The sequence below is a fragment of the Anser brachyrhynchus genome, assembly GCF_964034855.1.
Source record: "Anser brachyrhynchus genome assembly, chromosome: 5".
Lineage (NCBI taxonomy): Eukaryota > Metazoa > Chordata > Aves > Anseriformes > Anatidae > Anser > Anser brachyrhynchus.
The window spans coordinates 54,028,497-54,048,702 of NC_137699.1; the positions used below are offsets into that span (position 1 = coordinate 54,028,497).

Here is a 20,206-nt window from a genome sequence, read left to right on the forward strand (position 1 = left end):
GAGACTGAAGAGCTGAGCCAGCTCTAGGAGGACTGATTTAATTTTTCTGTAAACTTGATTTGGATCTGGAGTTTAAAAACACATTTCCATTTCCTATTAACAAGATGACCACTTTGATTGTGAGACACTTGTGAGGGTAAACACCTGCGTGTAGTCTGGCTGGCTGAATGTGAGAAATGAATGCAGAGCACAGTGGAAGGTGGGAGCCTTTTGCCCGAATTCAAAGGTGACTGAAGCAGATGACAGAGTGCCACAGCGGATGTAACAGAAATGGGTACAATCTCTGCCTTTTTCCAGGCTGCCTCCTAGAGCCTCTCTTAGGCTCTTCTGAAAACTTGTGAGGACTGACTGATTTCAGCTCAGTCAGGTGTACTCAGAGTCAGTGGCTTTTACATGCAAACTGTTATGTTTGGTAAGTGATCCTACTGGAGTCTGAATAAAGCCTGTCCCTGTTCATTTTGTTTCTCTATTGCTAGAAAATGAAAGGATGAACAGGTGTGAAAAATAAAGGTGCAAGAGACAAAAAATCCCATGCAATTCAAGGAGGAATACATGTTTTCTGACTCATTCTGTTCACTCAATATTATTCACATTGTTCACACATTGCCTCATGCTCTAGACTACCTCTGAAATGAGGTCAGCTGGTGAAGCTGGGAGAGAAGGAAGTTACATTCTGGCATGGCAAACTTCAGCCAGCATTTATCCAAGAGAGAAGAGACATTGCCTCTATGACCATTCTCAAGGATCGTCATACTGCTTGCTGCCCAGATGCTGCTCTTGACATGACTATGGAAGAATATTCATCTTGGCTGTTACTTTCTTCTTTCTTTCCTTCTTTCTTTCTTTCTTTCTTTGCAGAGGCCAATAGGTTCGTATAAAATGTTTCACTAGAAAAATGGTGAGTTATCATGTGGATTGGCAAGATATGACAGAATAAGAAAGTCAGGAGAAAGGGAATGACTTGAACAAATACTTCTTGCTGTAACAAAGGCTGGGGATGGGGGAGGACTGCCTCACAAGGAAAATGATTTGAAGCTGTTGAACAGCTGCTGTCTGCTTTTTAATGTTTGGCAGAGTCCTAGCAGTCTGTACTGCATCTCACTAGGGAATCCAAACTACTAAGCAGTGATGAGAAAGGAGAGACAAAAAAAAAAAAAGAGTAAGGTATTGAGAAATGGAGGTAACAAAATTAGAGGTAGACTTCAATTTATGATTTGGAAGCAAACGAGAGCTCTCCAGGTGCCTGAGCAAGCTGCCTTCAGTTGCAGCATCTCTCCTTACGGCTTCGAGTGGTCAGCTTCTAGATTGCTCTGGTTTGTAGTCATGGATATGCACTCCCTCTGGAAATTACTGAAAGCAGCATGCCACATCAGCTCACAAGCTTATAAAGTTATATTTTAGTTGTGTTGTTAAACCTTTCTCATTTTTGCTTTTGTCTGTTCACCTTCCTAATTCATCTGGATCTAACTGTGCTGGAGCAGGACCGTGGGTCCTCCTGGATTGTATTGTTTGTTTGTAATAGGACATGTAATGAGAATGGGTGAGAACCATTGCCCAGAAGCAAGCTGAACTTTGTATTATTCTTTCTTCTAAAGGACTGAGGTTGGAATGGGAGCAGGGGAGTACTATAGAAATGTGCTTTAGTAGTAGGGAAAGAATGTCAACCTGTCTCATTTTGCAGTAAGCATCCAGACATAAGTCTGGGCAGAGGTTATCACCACTTTTCTCACCTTGGCTCTTTCCTTCCATTCACAATCTTTTTTTCTTTCTACTGGCTTGAAACTCATCTGTGTCTGGCTCAAGGAACTCATTTTGGTGGGCTGGCTTAGCACTTCCCATGAGAAAGATTATGCTAAGTAGCTGAAAAAATTAAATATACTCTTTTGGCTCCAGGACCAGTCAGACAAAATTACTACTTGGACAGGGGGAGGAGAAACTGCAGGTGCCACTGATTTTTTCCTTTATAAGCACTGTATGTTACCTGCTCTGAGTAAATTACAGAATTATCATTTTAATTATACCTGGTCCCAGTTGCGTTCTGAGCCTGTTTTGTGATAGGATTCACATGAAGAACTCACGTTGTATCTCTAACTGTAATCCATAGGTTCTTGCCTTTAAAAAGATGCAGATGTTTGCCAGATATTTTTAATAAAGAGTATAGTAGATAACACTTCTAGTGCTCAGGGTGACAGATAGCGCTGACCTCACAGACACTTTCAGTAGCCATCAGTGCAGTTCTGCTGCAGTCTCTGTTCCATATCATTTGGTTCCCCCATCACACAAGGCTGTCTGACAATACTACAGTGCCAAGCCACAGAGAAGAGCTCTAGGGAATTTTGGAAGATTTTTCTGGCAGCAGAATAGATCATTGGTCTGCTAATACAAACAAAAAACAGAGCTGATTAAATAATACACCTTAACTTGGACAGACCCACATTCTTGGCAGTGTACATGTAATTCATATTCTGAAGGCTATTCAGAAACTATTACTACGCACAGAGTCATATATAAGGTGTTGAACAGCAACAAGGAGAACTATTGGCTGTTATCTGAATGTGCTTATTTTGCTCGAGTGTTTCAACATATTTTTAGTTTTTCGCACAGTAATAAATGTTCATCAGCACTTTGATCAACTTGATATTACAGAATAAAAAAAAAAGAAAAAGAGAAAGAAATTACCATCTGTCATCTTTTGCTGATTATTTTGAGCCCTACCTTGTTTTATACAGTGTTTTATACTATTTTAGGAATTGTTAACTGAGGAGTCTTCTACTCTGCAGGAGTATAAATAAGTTCACCTCTAGCAAGTTCAACACTGCTCAGCATGTTGTGCTGTCACTTCACACAACCTTCCTCCCAACCTGATATCATGATTTATTAGTTCAGTTGAGTCTATTTTGTCCTGGCTTTTCAGTGTAAGACTTTGTTTGTTTGCCTATTTGTTTGTTTTGATGGGTGTTTGTCAAAAGAGTGGGAATAAATAGAACTTAATACCTCTGAACAGTCCAGCACTTTAGCATGGGCGATCCTGTGTTTTTTGGAGTGAGACAGCAAAAGAAGGAGCTCTTTGCAAGTAAGGGACCAAATGAAACAGAAAGCAGCTGTCTGAAGAGATGCTTGCGCTATTCACATGAAAAGCAATAGACAGTGTGCTTCTTCAGAGGATACCCAGGACCTTCCACTTACCCTGCAGAGGTAGCACCCCAAAGAACCATGCAGAGTGACAAAGCAGATCTATCTTCTACAGACTTTCCCAAAAGAGATGCTGTAAATTCTTTCTGTACCCAGAGATGTTGATTACCTAAACAAAACCCACAAGTTTTTGCCTTATACCTGAATTACTTAAACATTCCAGTTCAAAATTTTGTTGTTTTCTAATTACTTTTTTGAAGGTTAAGGTGCAGCAGGCTGGATAAAATAGAATCTATCCTCATTTTGGAAGTGCAAACAGTAGTCATACTCAATATCTTTCATTTTCACAAACGTTTTTGTTGTTCTTGTTGTTCCTCCAGCAGGCTGACATTTTGAATACAATTGGAAAGCAAGTTTCCAGATAAATTTTTAAAGTTTAGATATGTTGAAAAAATGTGATTAAGATATGGGTAAATAAACATAAAAGAGGCAAGCAAGGATCCAAGAAATTACTAAAATCTCTCCAGTAAAATTTAAATCATATTGAGCTTTTTAAAAGGAAGAGGAATAAATGAAAAATATCTTTCAGCATCTACCTATTCTATGAAATGTTTAGATAGCCTGGGATAAAATCTTCGATTTGTGCACTTCAAGTTTTGAAATGGTTGCAGAAAAAGTTTCATATTGTTCTCCAGAAAAGCAAGCTAATTTTCATTCAAGAGTAAGAACTACAAGTGGACAGCAATGGTAGGAAAAGATACTTCTCTCCAGGGAGCCTTTCAAGACGGCTAATAAATGTCATCCCAAGACCCTGAACTTTGTCATAGGCATCCATTAAAAAATATCACATAAGATCAAAGTCATCAGTTACACCATGGCTGCATGAATCTGTTCTGATTTTAAATGACTTCAAAATATTCAATCAAATTTAAATCAGGGTCAAACACTTTGAAAAAACAGTTTCATGTCCTGATTATATTTTGCTTCACTGGTCATCTCCTGGTTTTAACAAGGACAAGCAGCAGAACAGAGCTATTTTTTACGACAAACTCATCTAAACCCATCTAAAGGTAAGAACAGAGCACGTGCAGAGCTCCAGGGGACTGCTAAACAGGAATTCAAGTAACGTTTCCAGAATTTTTTTTTTTTATTCCACAAAATGTATATTGTGCCAAAAAATACTGAAAGAATCTTACTTATCTTACCTACACTAACAGCACTCTTAAAATGAAAATTTGTGAACATTATTCAAAGAAAATCAATAGAATGTGAAAGGACAGTCTGAAGCTCAGCCTGTCTTTATTTTTTTTTATCTAATTAATTTCTTACCTCAAAATCTATTTCAGTATTTCATATTTCATTGAAAACTATAGGATTAGTGAATGACATTTCTTCTACACACCTGCCACTTGTAACAATGTCAAGCAACAAAGAACAAAGAGTAAATTCAGGAGAAAAGTAGAAGAAAATCTAAGCAAAATATGGAAAAATTAGTCATAATTTAAACTTACACTATATGCTGCATAGGGATGTAAACTAGAATCAGTTACAACTCCTCCATCTTTTCACCATCTCTATATTTATAGCATTGAAAAAAAACTTATTCAGGAAACCAAATACTAATGTAAACCTAACAAAGGAGAGATAATATATAAGTACTGTCAATTAAGAAAGGTGAGTAAGCTGCCCGGATAACTGTTGTATCAATAGTGGAATTCAATGCACTCCAAAAGAAAGAAAGAGAAAAAAAAGATGTTAAAACTTCAATTTTTATACATGCTAATAATAATTATTTCAGGCTTGGCTGAGGCAAGCATCTAGAGTACTATAATAAACAGATCTGCTGTCATTCTCCTAGTTTAGAAAAAGTAGGACAACTGAACGATGAGAGACTGTAGACTGACATGAAGAAATGAAACATTTTTACGGACATCAGAAAGTTAGAAAGAAAGCATAACTTCACAAAACATCACTTATTCATTACCTGTCCCAGAGAGTAGGTGAAGATTTTGCGAGCCTGCCCTGGAGAATTCTAGGTTGCCATAGGCAGGTTGGCACCCAGGAATTTCGTACCCTGCAGCATGAATAGAGGATAAACCATGGCTAGGTATGGCTCATAAGACATACGAGTGATAACCTAGCTAGATTTGCTGCATATCAATAGGCTATGGCATAATTTGGTACTAATTATTATTCAAGAGATCTTACTTTAAAGCAGTATTAATTCTACAAAACAAGGTTCCAGCGCACACCTTTAGTGATTTTCTTGTACAATGTCTGTTGTATGTCAGAATAGGCATTTAAGATTGACTTTATCATGGCTGTAAATAGATGCTACTCCATCTACTTTACTGGAGAAGCATTTGCTCTTAAGATTTGTGAATCGAGCCCTTGTATTTTTTCATTGTTAAAGCATCAGATTAAACAAATTTATGCTTCATCAAAAGAGGGTCACCAAAATTCCTTCTGAGCACCACAGTGAGAACATGTTTAATAGTTTTAATTAAATCTGGGCTGAGGTTCAAGTTCCACATACCAGGTTCCATGCACATCTACTAGCAGCAGAACAATAGCTGCAAAATATTTGCTGGAAATGAAAAGCACAAAAGGAAGCAATCTGAACAAGCAATATAAGCCATGAATAACACAAAGCAAAAGCAGATCCGGAGCCCAAGAAAAGGCCAACAAGGCAGGCAAATTAGCAATGAGAACTGTTACCCAACATTAACATCAAGCAGTGCTGGTAAGATTCAAAACACTCTGTTCACTCCTCAGTCAAGCAATTTTCTCTCAAGTCAAAGGTGGTTTTTCCTGAGTAAAATCTGAGGAAGAACTACAGTACTGGGCCACACAGAATACCCCATAAAGTATTACTGTAGTCCTTTGTAATATCAAAAATGCACATAAAATGCCTTGAAGGATAAACAAAATAAAAGATCATGTTTTCCTCACTCAAGCACATTCATATTTATGAACCAGAATTTTTGCATGAGTTTTCCCTGTGGTCAGTGGTCATTGTGCATGCAGAAAATCCTACCTTCCAATATTCACCATCAATTACCAGTGGGTACTGCATAGTAGTGACCTTCTATATGTCCCTTAAACCACATATTTACATACAGGGACGTTTCAGGAACAATAGCTGTGCTACAGAAAGCAGCAGAGAATCTCAATATTTATGATAATGGAGAACTCTGATGAGTCTCTTGCCACTTCTGTAAGTCCACCTGGGAACAGCTTCACGTCAAGAACTATTGGCAGCAAGATGCTGCTCTTTAGGGTACTCAGATGAAAAGCACAATGTGAATTCCAGTATATTGCTCTAGTTGTGCCACTGAGTTATTCATTGAAAAATGAAGGAGCATTTTGAGTATTTTCTAATTTCTTCCACACCAGACTTGGACGAGGTATGTGAAGACACCCAGAGAAGATAGAAAAATAATAGATGGCCTGAGGTGTATGTGTTGTCATCACATGAATTTACAGCAATATTAACTTGAAATTCAAAGTGGAGGTGAGGAAATCTCTAATATCTCAGTATCATCGATTCTTCAGTGAGCAGTCAGTATTACTTTGGATTATGTATCTCTCACAGCTTTCCTGATGTTCTCAGGCAAGCTGTAAATCTCACAATCAATACATGTGTATTTATTTAATACATATCAGTCCTGTATTTCACTATATGTTTATATTCTCAACTCTGGATGACAGGAAAACTTTCCACTGTAAGAATGTAGATTTGAAAGTGGTCTCTATCTGTCATTCCATTTTGTATCTACATATTTTTAAGTACAGAAGTGTAAACTGCTCCTAAAAATCTGATCCTTGAAATCTTAATTTGAAACAAAATCTGAGAATGCAGCCACAGTTTTTTTTCCAGAACTAATGGAGCTTTTTCAAGTCACTGCATTTTGCGTATTTCTCCCCAGTTCAGTGAGTAATCCACAGTGTTATTTTTCTAATGAAGTAACAAAACTCGCAAATTTTGAAATGGGTGAAATTAAAACATTGCCTGGCTTTTCAAGCCCACAAAATTAATTAAAGTGATGATTTTGGAGCTAAGACATTATCTTAGCAGGGACAAATCTCTGCTGTTTTCAAATCCATTGCCAGCTCCCTTCTGTGTAGTGTCAAGCTAACCTATCCCATACCTTTTACTGATACATAGCAAATAGCTTTGGTATATAGGTAATCCTGACAAAACATTTTAAGGCTATGAGGTTGTGAGATGTTTTGATAGAGAGAGGAGTGGTGTAAATTCCACTTAGCTGTTTGTTCACTGTTTTTCTTGACATTTTTCAGTAGTAAATACTGTGTAATCGCTACATAAATGAACTAATGCACATAAAAGCTCTGCTCAAAATGTGGTGGGTCTTACAAAGATCCCCAAAGGGATTTAATAACATCCTGTCTCAGATAATCAGTGTCAGATGCAGTCATTCTAATCACATTCTCATGTGCAGGGTTTAAAAATAATTAGTATTATTTGTCAGATATACAAATGCAAAAGTTGATTTGTCAGCTTTTGCAATTACATGGGTTCTATCATTGGCAAATCAGAAATCAGCAAAACATATATATATATATATTTGTCTAAACAAATTATGAATTTTAAAAGAAAAAAAAGTTCCCAGTTCTGTCATTGTATTGTTTCCTTTCTCAAACAACAGTTGTAAGAAACTTGTAACTATTGAAAAATAATTTTAAAAGCCTATTTGAAACTATTTTTAATAGTATCAATACACAAAGAGCAATTTCCTATAGGAAAAATATCCGTCTCAACAAACTGATGCTAAAGTATTTCAGATTACCAAATTTTAAAGCGACTTTTTATTGTACTATAGCATGATAAAGTAACTCATTTTCTTTTTCTTTCTACAGAGCTTCCCTTATCCCTCACTGAAGTGATTGAGACAGACTCCTGTGTCAAGTGAGGTTCAGACTTGAGCATACTGTTGTAACAGCCTGTGTTTCCTTGTCTTGTCCTAGAACATGCAGTACGTTACTTCAGATATTGTCTGTGGCTCATCTGACAATAATCACAGATGATACTCACAGACCTATAGCAATTTTTATTTTTTTCTTAAAGTGGATTTCTCAGCGAGACATGATCAACACTTTATTTCACCACCCAGACAGGAACAACTAGCAATTCATCAGTTTTGGTGGCAGAAGATGATTGATCCATTGTGCGTATATTAAACTCATAGAGATTACTTTTTCTATTTAAAAAAAAAATGTTATGAGAAAAATAAAAACCATGAACTTTATGCTTCCATCTTCATATTTCACAGGTGAGTATAATTTGTAGTCTGATATTATAAAGATCCTAATTTCACATGCTGCTCTTCAAAAATACTGTTCTTTTCATGCATGAATATACACGATTCATTTATAAACACCAAGGAAAATCTGAATGATTTTTTAAAATTCTGCATTTTTCAGAAGTTGGAGAATTTCAAGGTTACTCCTTTCTCCACTTGTGCATGGAGAACTTACTGAATGGATTTTTAATAGTCTTTAAGCAAAAGTCACCTCAAACCTTGCCCCCTTGAAAGGGAGAAGGATTTTCTGTAGAACAGGAAAGAACATCTCCTGATCTGATTTTAGCTTAAACTCAGTGTTCTTTAAGACCTGAAGGGGATTTGAAAGTCACTTAAACTGGGTTGTTCTAATATCATTTCTGGACTTGCCCAATTTAGCCCAATTTTGCCCCAGTATAAAAGAAGCTAAGCATAAAAACTGCTATTTTTGCTTCTATTAACACCATGCAGCTATTTTAAGGCCATGCTTTTATAAACACTAATAAGCCCAGATGAAACATTGACAGAGCAAGCTGGAAGAACCACAGGGACACCTTGGAACATACTGTCACGACTCTACCTCCACATCCCATCCTCATTGCAGGAGCACGTGACGGTGGTGCTGATTTAGCATCACAGACTTGTGAGATGCTGTCAGCTGCGCTTGCTACCTACTTTCCTACCAGTCATGCCAAAGTAGGTAACTGGCTGTCATCTCCATGGAACAAAGGCTGGAGCTGATAAAAATGTCAAACAATCCATTTTCTGTGAGGGGGTGGCAGTTCTATTCCTGGAGTTACCCAGAACTATCTATGACCACTGCATTAAATAATGTAAAGCTGCTGTAGGAACTGTAACAATATATCTTTGTGAATATTTTAAATGTAATTCTCTAATTGAAATATTTTGGGTCTTTACTACAAACCAGGAAGATATGAGGACTTTTTAATGAAGAAAATAATAGGTTATTTTTTTGCTATAAGTAAAACAATTTTTTTTCCCATTTGTTATATTTTCAGAAATGTCCAAGCCATTTTAACATAAAAATATTGCATACGAGATTCCAATTAATACATTTCAATTTTGCAAAGTGTTAAGCCATCTGTCAATGGAAAATTTTGGGTGACCTTGGCTATCAGTTATGCTATCAGATTTTTAATTTCTATCATACTTATTTATTTATGTATATTTACCAAATCATGTGAGCATCCTTCTGTGGATGCATAAGTATGTACTTTAAATCTACTATTTTTAGAAAATATGTATGGTAAATAGTATATAAAACCTTTAGAATTAAATGTTTGTGCTCAGACGATAAATACCTGAATGAATCACTGTATTAGGCATGTTGACAGAACAGTTGTAGGTTTGGAGCTACCTGTAATGTTTGATTTCGTTTGTTGGTATCTTCAAATATGTGTGTAGCCAAAACACAAATTATGTTCCATTCAGACACAAGGCAGTTGGTTCAATACAGGTGTACCAAAAAAATGTAATGTTTTATGACTAAATGAATTAATGAGTTTTGTGTTCTTAAAATGTGAATGTCATAGCCTCTGTGAGTAACGCCACAGGAGAAGACATAAGCTAATCTGTTTTATATACATTTCTAGTAAATATAAACTAGTTTAAGCTCTCAAAAGTATCCCTGGAAACAGTCCATGTTTTTCCAAACTTTTGCTAAAGTTACTACGTTAACTGGTACTCTAGTTTGCATATGAGTATCCACCATTGTCTTCAATATAGTCATGCATTACAACAAAATGCAAGAATGTGTAAAGTTTTGCAAAGTTGGGGATAACTTCTCTTGGTACCAATCTAACATTTTATTGTGGCTATATGACTTCATATTTTGTCAGTCTTTAAATGCATGAAATATACAAACAGAACTGAAATTAAACAGCTGGCTGAGTACAATTTTACTGATGATTAGATTTGGGGGAAGAGAAACAGGTGCAGAAACACTCCGTCCTGCAACTACAGAAAAATATGATAGGAATTAGTCATTCCGTATCTGCATGGAAATAATCATAAATTGTTAATAATATTTCGAGTTTCCTACTTGGGAAGCTGATAATCTGCATACTGTGAAAAGCATTAGCTAGACTGGCTGTCTTGCAATTCATAAACTATTGCTGTAGAATACAAACAGTCACACTTTCAAGGTTATAGATTGTTTTTGAAATGTATTCAATGACAGTTGGTAGTTTCTACACTGTTTAAATGCATTCTGTTATTTTCTATGTGAAGCAATAGCCATAAATATATTGTACAGGTGCCAAAATATACCTATTGTCTGTAGGTATGTCCCATCAGAACCATACATGCTCACATGTTTAGTATGTTTCATGAGTTTTAATTTTTGTAATTTTTTCCAATGCTGTCAGTGATAACAGCCAACAGCTTCACTGAGGCATTTGTTTTGAGGATGAGTTTTTGTGTAATGGCAGAATCCAGTGTTCATGAAGGATGTTTTTTCCATGTGTAGGAAAACAAGTATCAGGCTGACCTAGGGGCTGTCCTTTCCTACATTTCCTCTGGATTCTTTTCTTCAACTATCTGAATAAGTGTTTCTAACTAGGCCATAATGGATCATTTTCCTCTACTTTCTTCCTATTATAATTGTTTTCCTCCAGCATCCCAACAGCAGTTCCACATCTCACCCTTTTTATGGTTTGACTTCAGGCAAGATTTACATTACTCCAGTTGCCCTCTCTGAGGGCATTTAATAAACCTTTGTTTCAAAATGGAAAATACTTTAGGGTAGCTAATTTTAAGTATCTGGATAAGATGACTTCTATCTCTAGAAGTGAATTTTTATGAGTCTGAATGAGAAAAATTTGGAGAAGATGTTCTGGATTCCTAATATGTAAGTATATAGATGCTCAGAGTATCAGCTGCATAAATTGGTAATACGTTAAAAGCTAACTTGTAAGTCCTTTATTACCAGTGTAATTCTCCCCTTTTCCTGTTTTTCCACAGTCTTGCTTGTATCCTTTAAGATTGGGAGTTTTGGATAATCACTGACTCATTTTGTGCTCCAGAAATGGACTACATAAGAGGACTTTTCTAAATATATGAAAGTATTTATTGCATGCATAAGCTGTGCTTGTACTTGTATTTCATACCTTTCCAAAATCCAGAATGATTTTTTTAAAGTAGGCATGTGAATGCCTGAATAAAATCATACTGAATAAGAATTAGGCTAAATTTTACTGAGAATAGCAGCTCTTCTGTGTGAAGTTTTGGTCTGCACTTGCACAGATCCAGCAGTCCATGAGTGGTGCCTCCAGAGAAACTGAAAGAACTAATAATTACAAGACGTTTTTTAAAAATGTTTGACTTGGTAAGTAGAATAAAGTTAACATTTAAGAACAAAATGTTATAAACATTTCACTTCGGATATCCTAAATAATATCTCACTCTCATAACTTTAATTTGCCCAAGGAATACACAGAATAAAGACCGGTTTTCTAAGCAGCTCCAGCAAGCTATTGGGTGAGGTGTTTCAGCAAGAGAGGGAAGTGCTGGCATGCTGGGAAGAGGGCAGGGATGTCTCTCTGGGAATGCTATCATAGTCACCTGTCTTCAAGACAGGGATTCAGTCTGGAAGAAATGGAAGAGAAAAGCTTATTCTGAGACTTAAAGGCATCTTAGAAACAAACTCAAAAACAAAGCTGGTCTAGATCAGTCCAAGAAAAGCAAGTCTGAGAGAGGATGCGGCTGCCCTTTTAAGATAACAGGGAAGGGATATAATTAATTCCTCTAAAGAAAGGTTTGGCTTAAGAACAAGTAAACAGAACTGGCTATGATTATATTTTCTTCTGGAAATTAGAAAACTTCTAATGATGGAACAACATGATTCTGGAACAGCCTTCCAATAGGAGTAGCAGACAAAAACACTCAGAAGACGGAGTATGCAGTTGCCTGTAACTGCAGATAACTGCTCCAAAATGTCCATGTTCCTGCATATTTTCTTCTTCTTTTTTTTTATTTTTTTTAATTTTTTTTCCCTTCCTAACTTGCTCTTTCACAAAATGACTTTTGTCAACAGATTTATTCTAATAGCAGGTCTCAGCCCTTCTGGATCTTACTCCCGGTACTTGTGGGAGATCAGAACCAAGCACTAACTTGGTACTGACAATGACAGGGCTCAGAAATGGAAGAAATCTCATTGAGAAGGCCAGTGTCAAGCATCCTACCTTTCAGAACCTGATGCAGCTAATGAATTTGTCATTTGATCTCTACTGACAATACATTTATCAGTCCAACAATTTTACTTGTGCACAATACAAATGCACTGCAGCAGAACATTTGTATTTTGAACTGAGAATACTATGATTACGTAGATAATATCTAGAGAAACATTCCCAGAAGATGCTTCCAGGCAGCTTAAAATCAATAGAAATGATGAGTATTCTACATTTCTTCAGATTTTGTTTCTGGTTTGTCTACATAACCCTTATCTTTTACCCCTGAAGAGAATGGGTGCTTTCACTGTGGATAAATTTCTATGTCCCTTTTGCTGAGAAAATTAAGCACCGAATGATCTACTTCAGAAATCTGCTCACTGGAGAGTTGGCAAATATGCATGTAAACAACTGCCCTAGAGTACTGTCTGAGCTATTTTTGTGTTATAGTTTGGTAGGTTAGATGAAAGAATTAATTAAAAAGAGAGAGAGACAGAGAGACTAGATTTCATTTCAGAAATTGTTTTTCTTTTTTCTGACTGCTCAGAAACTCAGTGAAGTCCTCCTCTCTTGTCTGCCACCATAGATTTAGATCCTTTTTGCTAAACTCTGTTCTTAGTAAAGAAGTTATTCATCACTGACTGTACCTCTGATGAAATAATTCACTGGAATTGCCTGGGCTGGTTGGCATGGAGTTTATCCCTTGTATATCCATAAAGGTTATCCCAGTCCATCTTACACTCTCTGGGATTATTTGCAATTGATTCTTTCTAGTTTTATGTGTCTTCCATTATAAAGGACAGATTTGCTGTTGTCTTAGGGTATACTACATCCATTTTAAAGACACTTATATATGCCAGGCACTGTTACATTGGACTCTCGGGTATGTCAAATAAACAATATGGCTCCTGATGTAGAGGAAATCAATTCTCTTCTTTCACTTGACTTCCTCTCCTACCTTTTGCCTTTCTTATCTATTTTAAGTATTAGTTCATTGAGGAAGGGGCAGTCTCTTAGTATATGGGGGGAGCAGCATACAGTGTAATGAATCCTTACCTCAGAATGGGACTTCAAGTGATACAGTGAAAAGAAAATGTGAGGAAGATTCTGGGAAATTCTTTTGAGAAATCAAGAAAAAGGCAAGAAAGGACAATATCTGAAGGATGGCAGTCTTAGAGATGTATTGAAAACAATCCAATACTCTTGGATTTGACTGGGGTGAAATTTCAGATTAATGGCAAGACTTGAAAAATATTATCTTGAATACCACTTGAAACCACAAAAATGTTGATTAAAAGGTTGAATCTGAAATACACAGAAGCCAGACCAGGCTTAGAAATAAAGGCTATGCAGAATTTCACCTCCCCACAGATGAGAGCTGACAGGAAAAGGGGCAATGCTGGTGTGAAGAAGCAGGCACGGTACTTGTGCCAGGGCAAGGGGCCACAACTGCTGTTTCTGCAAGAGGGCCGAACAATAGTTTTTAGCCTCCTCACAGCAGCCTTTCCCTTGCCAGTAGCAGTGGCAGGTCTCTGGCAGAGGCAAAGCAGGCAGCTGCCCCAGCAACTGCTTACTTTGTCTATGTCTAGAGCTGGCTCTGCAAATCCCATTCCGTTTATTTCAGGGTTTGAATCATATACTATACCTGGCTCAAGGCCCATTCTATGCTTCAAAAGTGCTTTGGGGAAAAAAAAAAAAAGTGCTGCAAAACAAAATTGCCAGGTGTGAGCAATCAGAGCACAATTACATCTATTATGAATGGAATGAATTATCTCCTTAAAAAAATATTAACTGTTGTGGAACATGTCTCATTTAGCAATTAAAAAATGTATACATTCAGGTGAGTCTTATTACTGCTGGCTAACTCCTGTCATGCTTTTTTGTACTTCCTTTGAATGTCAGAACTGACTCTGTTGCAGAAAACAGTCTCAGTCTTTATCCAGATGTACATCAGTGAGTCATGAGCACGAGACTGTTTTATTCAGTATAGACAATGTCTAACTATGATAACAGTGAACTAATGTATACATTTAAAACTACAGAGTTATAAAAGCAGAATGCGGAATGGTGAGAATTCATTGATATGGAAAAGACCTCTCAAACGGAGAGCATCAAGGATTACACGTGATACAGCTCTGAAGCAGTACTTGGCTGAAGTGCAGGTGCCTGCCTTCAAGACAGGGAGGAATAGAGAAGGGTTGCTCTCTAAAACAAGTCTCACAGATGCTGACAGTCGGGACTCTGGAGCTCCCCGGGAGGCTGCATGGACACAGAGCTGTCTGGGGCTGAGCAGCTGGGCTGAGCAGCTGGGATCAGCTTCTGGGATACCTCTGCAAGAGGTACAAGTCCCTGAAGGAACTTAGCTCATTCAAATGGGTTTGCAAATCCACCTCACTCAGAGGGCTGGGCAATATGGAGTTAGTAGAGAACCCAGCAGCTGTGACCACTTCTATTTAAGGACCTAGTGATGATAGTATATGTCACACCCTTTTGGTGATCTGAGTGAGGAGCACAGTTTAATTCCCATTTGAGAGACCTTAGGTCCATTTCTACATTTTCTCAGGGTATAACCTTGCTAAGTAGCTATCAGCATGAACTTTCAGGCCATCCACTGAAGCCTGGTGCTGGACAACTAGAAATACAAAGTTACAAAGCCATCAAGAAAAACAACAAGAAAGAGGAGTTTGCTTCTGTAGCTCTTGCTTCCTTGACTAAATGGTATGCCTGTCTTTCTTCAGCTGCTTACAGAATCAGAGCTCCTTATTCAGATGGTCTGAAGGTCCCTCCTGAACCCAGGGACTTCTCGAGGCAATGCAGTGCCTGTATTTTGTGCCCAGAATATGATTTGGATCAGACATCAGAAGAACAAGTATATGTGACTTTAGGTGCAGTAAGCTAATGCTAACTACCCTGTGCAAATAACTGAAATTTTTTAATATATATATATATATTTTGATTTGGCTGCCAAATGCAACTGATGGCTAACTGGACTTGAGGTTTGTAACACCGTTAACTTGTTACAGTACAAACCTGGAAACCAGAAGGTCTGACCTGGTAGCTGATCCCCTTGAATGAAACAAAAACATTTACAGGAAACTAGGAGGGCAGAAATTGCAGTAAGACAGTGGGGCCAAGACACCTGGAAATCTGGTTCCTACATTTGCAGGCTTTTTAAAGACCATAAGTGATTAGAATCAAATTCCCGTCTCAGCCAAAAGATAGCATTGTAATATTCCTTAATGTATACTGAGGCTCTGTGCCAGTCCTGAAGGAGTTGGAAGAGCATCACGCGGCCCATATAATCAAACCTTCTAGGCATGCAGCAGTCAAGTGATGGGGCGGGCTGTTAAAATGTGAACCTGTTAATATGAGACTGTACTCCCTTATTTCTCATATAGTTATGGATGCTTTAACTTTCCCACAAGCCCTGCTTAAAAGTATCTCCTTTGCCAGAAATACACTACTGTTTAGTAGCTGAGTAATGTTTTTTATCTATTTGCAAGCTTCAGACTCCTGCCAGTTCCAGACCAAAGCTGCAGCCTTTTGGCTTCCACAAGCACAGAATGTATTGGTTTAAACCAGGGTAGATCAAAGACTTGTCTCTAGCTAAAGGAACTACTTCGCTTGGCTTTTGGGCTGGGGAAAGCATCATACCTGATAAACAAACACCACAGCTCAGCTAATGAAACTGACTGGGAATGGGTAGCACTTGGTTAGCAGGTAAGCATTCTCCCTGAGCAGCTGGCAATGCCCTAAGTGTTATCTGCAGAAGATGGTGACTACTTAATAACGTTATAGTCTGCAAAATACCCCAGGGAATGTGAGATGAGAGAGAGGATGTTTGTGAGAGGATGAAGCACTAAGTTGAATGATCCTATGGACGTGTTTAAGGTAGCTCAGGTGTGAAAGCAGTAAGTCCTTAATTATCAGATAGTTAATTCAGAAAAGCTTAAGTTTTCTTTTTGTTGTGGTACATTTTCTTTGCTTTATACAAAGAGAGTTTCTGGAGCTGAAGGTCTACCTCTCCCAAGCTTCATTAGTGCTGCTTGTACATTTCTCATTCCTAACATCCCTGTGATCTCCTCTGCATAATTAGAACTGAGAGTAGAAAATTAAGAAAGGTTTAACTTTCCCATGCCTTTGTATTGTTTTAGTACGGCACAAGATCACAGAAAGGACTGAAATTTCTTTTCTGCCCATGCAGTAGCTCTTCTGAAGGAAGGGCGACAACCTTGGCTATCACCAGAGAATGCTCTGACTCACTGCTAACACTGTTGCAACTGGTGAACTTCTGAGCTCTTGATATTAGAATTCAGATTTATTTTACAACACATTTCTGTATTTCTCTGCCTCTCAGCATAGCTATACAGCACATCTTGTTGCTTATTTCATCAGCAACTAGTTGCTTTCTCTCTGTCTATCAGTCTTTGGGGAAGAAACCACACTCTTCCCTTGCTACTGGAAGGCTGATGCTTGATCCTGGCAGCTGTTTTACACCTTCAGATGAGCAATCTTCTTGACTGCTCATAGGAATATCCAGTTAAGGTCTTCATAGCTTGTCCTAAGAGAGATTTTTCTTCCTGACTCTCTTCCTCCCTTGCAAAGTGTATTTTAGCATCATTCTCAAACTTTGTACTGGCAACTATCTCCTTGCTGAGAAGTGACATCCTTTCACGGTCTAACGCCCAGTGTCTTGTTCCTGTCTTGTTTTCACGTAATCTATGTTTAACAGCTCCAGACATCTTGGCAGGAGGGCCAGAACATACTTACTCTCTGTATTTCTTGGCCTCCTTCTGATACAACTTAGAGTTCCTCTGCTCCCTATGGACCTTTGAAAGAACAAAGTGGAAGGGGAATGCAAAATCCTGCTCTCTTTCTCCCTTGCTGTGATCAAGTGCAATAGGAGTGGCAGTTCCTGTACTCCCAGGAAAAGACATACTAAACTCTTTGGATAGCAAGAAGGACGTCCTTTGCTGGCAACACTGGCCAACATCTGGGGAAGCTCCACAGGCAGTCTTTTGATGCACCTCCACAATTTATTTTCAATAGGGTGTGTCTTAAAGGCACATTTTAACATTTTAGGATAAACTCCTGCCCTAGTGAAGTTAACATTGAAGAACCAGTGGGAATTTAGGTATTTGTTTCTTCTCTGATTTATTGTGAATTCTTTGAACTATGGGCCAGTCCTGTAGACAAATTTAACACTTTACAATCCTATCTTATGGTATGACAAGAGCATTATGCTGTTAGGTAGATTGCCTACTTATAGGTTATGTGTTTATGCCCTGGCAGAGTCATGAACTTTCTGACTCCTAAAGACTAACTCAGGTGGTAGATGATGAGATCTATTGTCTCACATTAATCAGACCTGAGTTAACAAACAAACAAACCAAACAAACAAAGAAACAAAACAATCAATCAATCAAACAACAACCAAAAACAAAAAAAAAATCAACATAAAAACTGTTGGAGTGCTCTGATATTTGATACCTTTTCACAGCTCTTCTCTCTCAACATAACTCGGAAAGTTTTCAGCCAAACTGTTTGTTTTGGAGAATATGACTGAGATACAGAAAAGGGAAACAGAGAAAAAGAAAAACTTTGAAATTAACTAGTGACATTCAATTAGCTGTGCACATTTCTGGTTTATAGCATGAGTTGAAAAGAATTAGTACATCGAATGTCAGTAGTAAGCATGGGAATAGCTCATTAAAAAAATGTGGATTTTATACTCCTTTTATAAACTTGTGTGACCAATTCAGCCTATGCTAAATACTTCATTAAAGGTTATGAAGGTTGAATGATGGCAGTACATGTGGGAAAAAGAATTTTAAACAAGCTGAGGTCTCTCCAGGTTTCTATAAATACAAGGTTTCTGTGATGGTAGGCAGCATTTTTTTATTTTATTATAATTTTATTTATTTATTTATTTATTTATTTATTGTATCCCAACACTTTTCTGTTCATTCGGACCTGACAAAGTAAATGAATAATAAAAGTTGAACAGGAAAGGTAGATACAAAGAAAACAGTTGCCTGGATTTATTGAGCCCACTTGATGGTGTTGAAATTATTATTATTTTTTTTTATTTTTTATATCCCTTCAGGCTATAGTATAGGCCATCTAGTATATGTTACACACCACATAAGAGAGCAAAGAAACAAATTTTGCTTACCCATTAGTGATAATGTTGTACTCTAAAATTAGTATCTCTGCTGTGGTGTAGAACTACTTATATTGAACAACTGTTTCTCTTACCAGTAAATTAAATTTAAATGCATATGCAATATGACAGCACTTAGTTCAAATGGACAGTCCCACTGATCTGGAAGGTAGAAACACATGAGGAAGGCAAACAAGGAGCAAGAAGGCAAATCACCACAAGTGCTGGGGAGGTAGCACACATGCCAAGTGTTGGGGTATGTCCCCACAGCACCCGAGCCATGCGCCTATCCGACTGGTGGCAGCACAGTGTTTTGCTGGGAGGCTTTGACCTGCAGGTTAACCAGCACAGGTGGCTGTGGGGACTGAGCTCGCTCCCAGTGCTGGCTCGCTCCAGGGTTTGCTGAGTGAGGACTGTCTGAATCATGCTTCAGAGACACCACTGGCACTGGAAGGTCAGAGAGAGAGGTATCTGCTGTATAGCTCCTGAGAAGGTTATTGGCAGTTTACAGCAAGCACTTCTCCAGGTGAACTGCAATGGGGAAAGTTCTGAGGAATCGCCATTTAGAGAGAAACAGAAAGATTAAAGGGTGGTTGACACAATATGGAGACAGAAGGAGAGCATATCTACCCCTTTCTTCAACAATTTTCTAGGCACTTGTTCCTTCCTCACACACCACAGCAGAGGTGTTTGTTGCCCGGGGTAGCTACAGCCTCTAGCAGAAGCTCCTCTGTCCTCTGCACCATGGAAAATGAGCAGCTGAGTGAGCTCTATTAGTCACTCCATCCCTCCTTAAGACTTACTTCCTCACGGAAGCTGGCAGAACCAGTAAAATCTGAAACCAAAGTTCTCTACAGACAAAGCTCCGGCTGACCCCTCAACTCATGAGACTGACTTTGTTGAACCTACAGCAACTTGTACCAGGTAAGCTTTTGGCTAATGATATTTCACGCTGCCTTAAAAATAAATATTATGTTATGGCCTGAGGTTTTGTTCCTCATCCCATTTGTTTAGTGTGACTGTGAGTACTTGGCAAAATATGAGGTAGAAATATTTTAAGTATCTGCAGTCTTGGAAGAACAGAGTGAGATATCATTTGTGTGAAATACTCTAATATGTTAATTTAAAAGAAAAGTTGTATTTACATTTGGGTGCTTAAGGTTAGGGCTATGTACAGAACCCTTGGAAATATGTGTTGATGTCAGATCAGAAAAGTACTTTTCTTCTGGTAAATGACAGACATGAAGATTTTAGTCAAGTAATGCACTTTGGACCATTATTTTTCAATTGGTGTGCTTTTTTTCAACCCTTTATCAGAACTACTCTTGTGTCACAGGGCAAGGAAATCTCTCTATTTAAGAAGAAAGGTGGGGTAGTGGTGTTTCTTAGCTGTGTCCCTGGAGCGTTTTTGGTGTGTG

General features: G+C 37.9%; 2 protein-coding genes across 5 annotated transcripts in view; one reads left to right on the top strand and one right to left on the bottom strand.

Annotated features, from left to right (window-relative positions):
• Nucleotides 1-20,206, bottom strand: part of BEGAIN (brain enriched guanylate kinase associated) — a 161,382-nt gene that overhangs the window by 71,355 nt on the left and 69,821 nt on the right. For 2 of the 4 annotated variants that reach the window (XM_080593897.1, XM_080593900.1), the window contains one exon: nucleotides 5,117-5,206. The exons of the other annotated variants lie outside the window; for them this stretch is intronic. In XM_080593897.1, coding sequence (XP_080450023.1) covers nucleotides 5,117-5,206 — 90 coding nt within the window. The remainder of the gene's footprint in view (nucleotides 1-5,116; nucleotides 5,207-20,206) is intronic. 4 annotated transcript variants of the gene reach the window in all.
• LOC308195840 (uncharacterized protein) overlaps nucleotides 1-20,206 on the top strand; it is a 203,981-nt gene that overhangs the window by 56,188 nt on the left and 127,587 nt on the right. Inside the window, exon 3 of the transcript XR_013951876.1 lies at nucleotides 8,014-19,712. The gene's annotated coding sequence lies outside the window, so the exon portion shown is untranslated. The remainder of the gene's footprint in view (nucleotides 1-8,013; nucleotides 19,713-20,206) is intronic.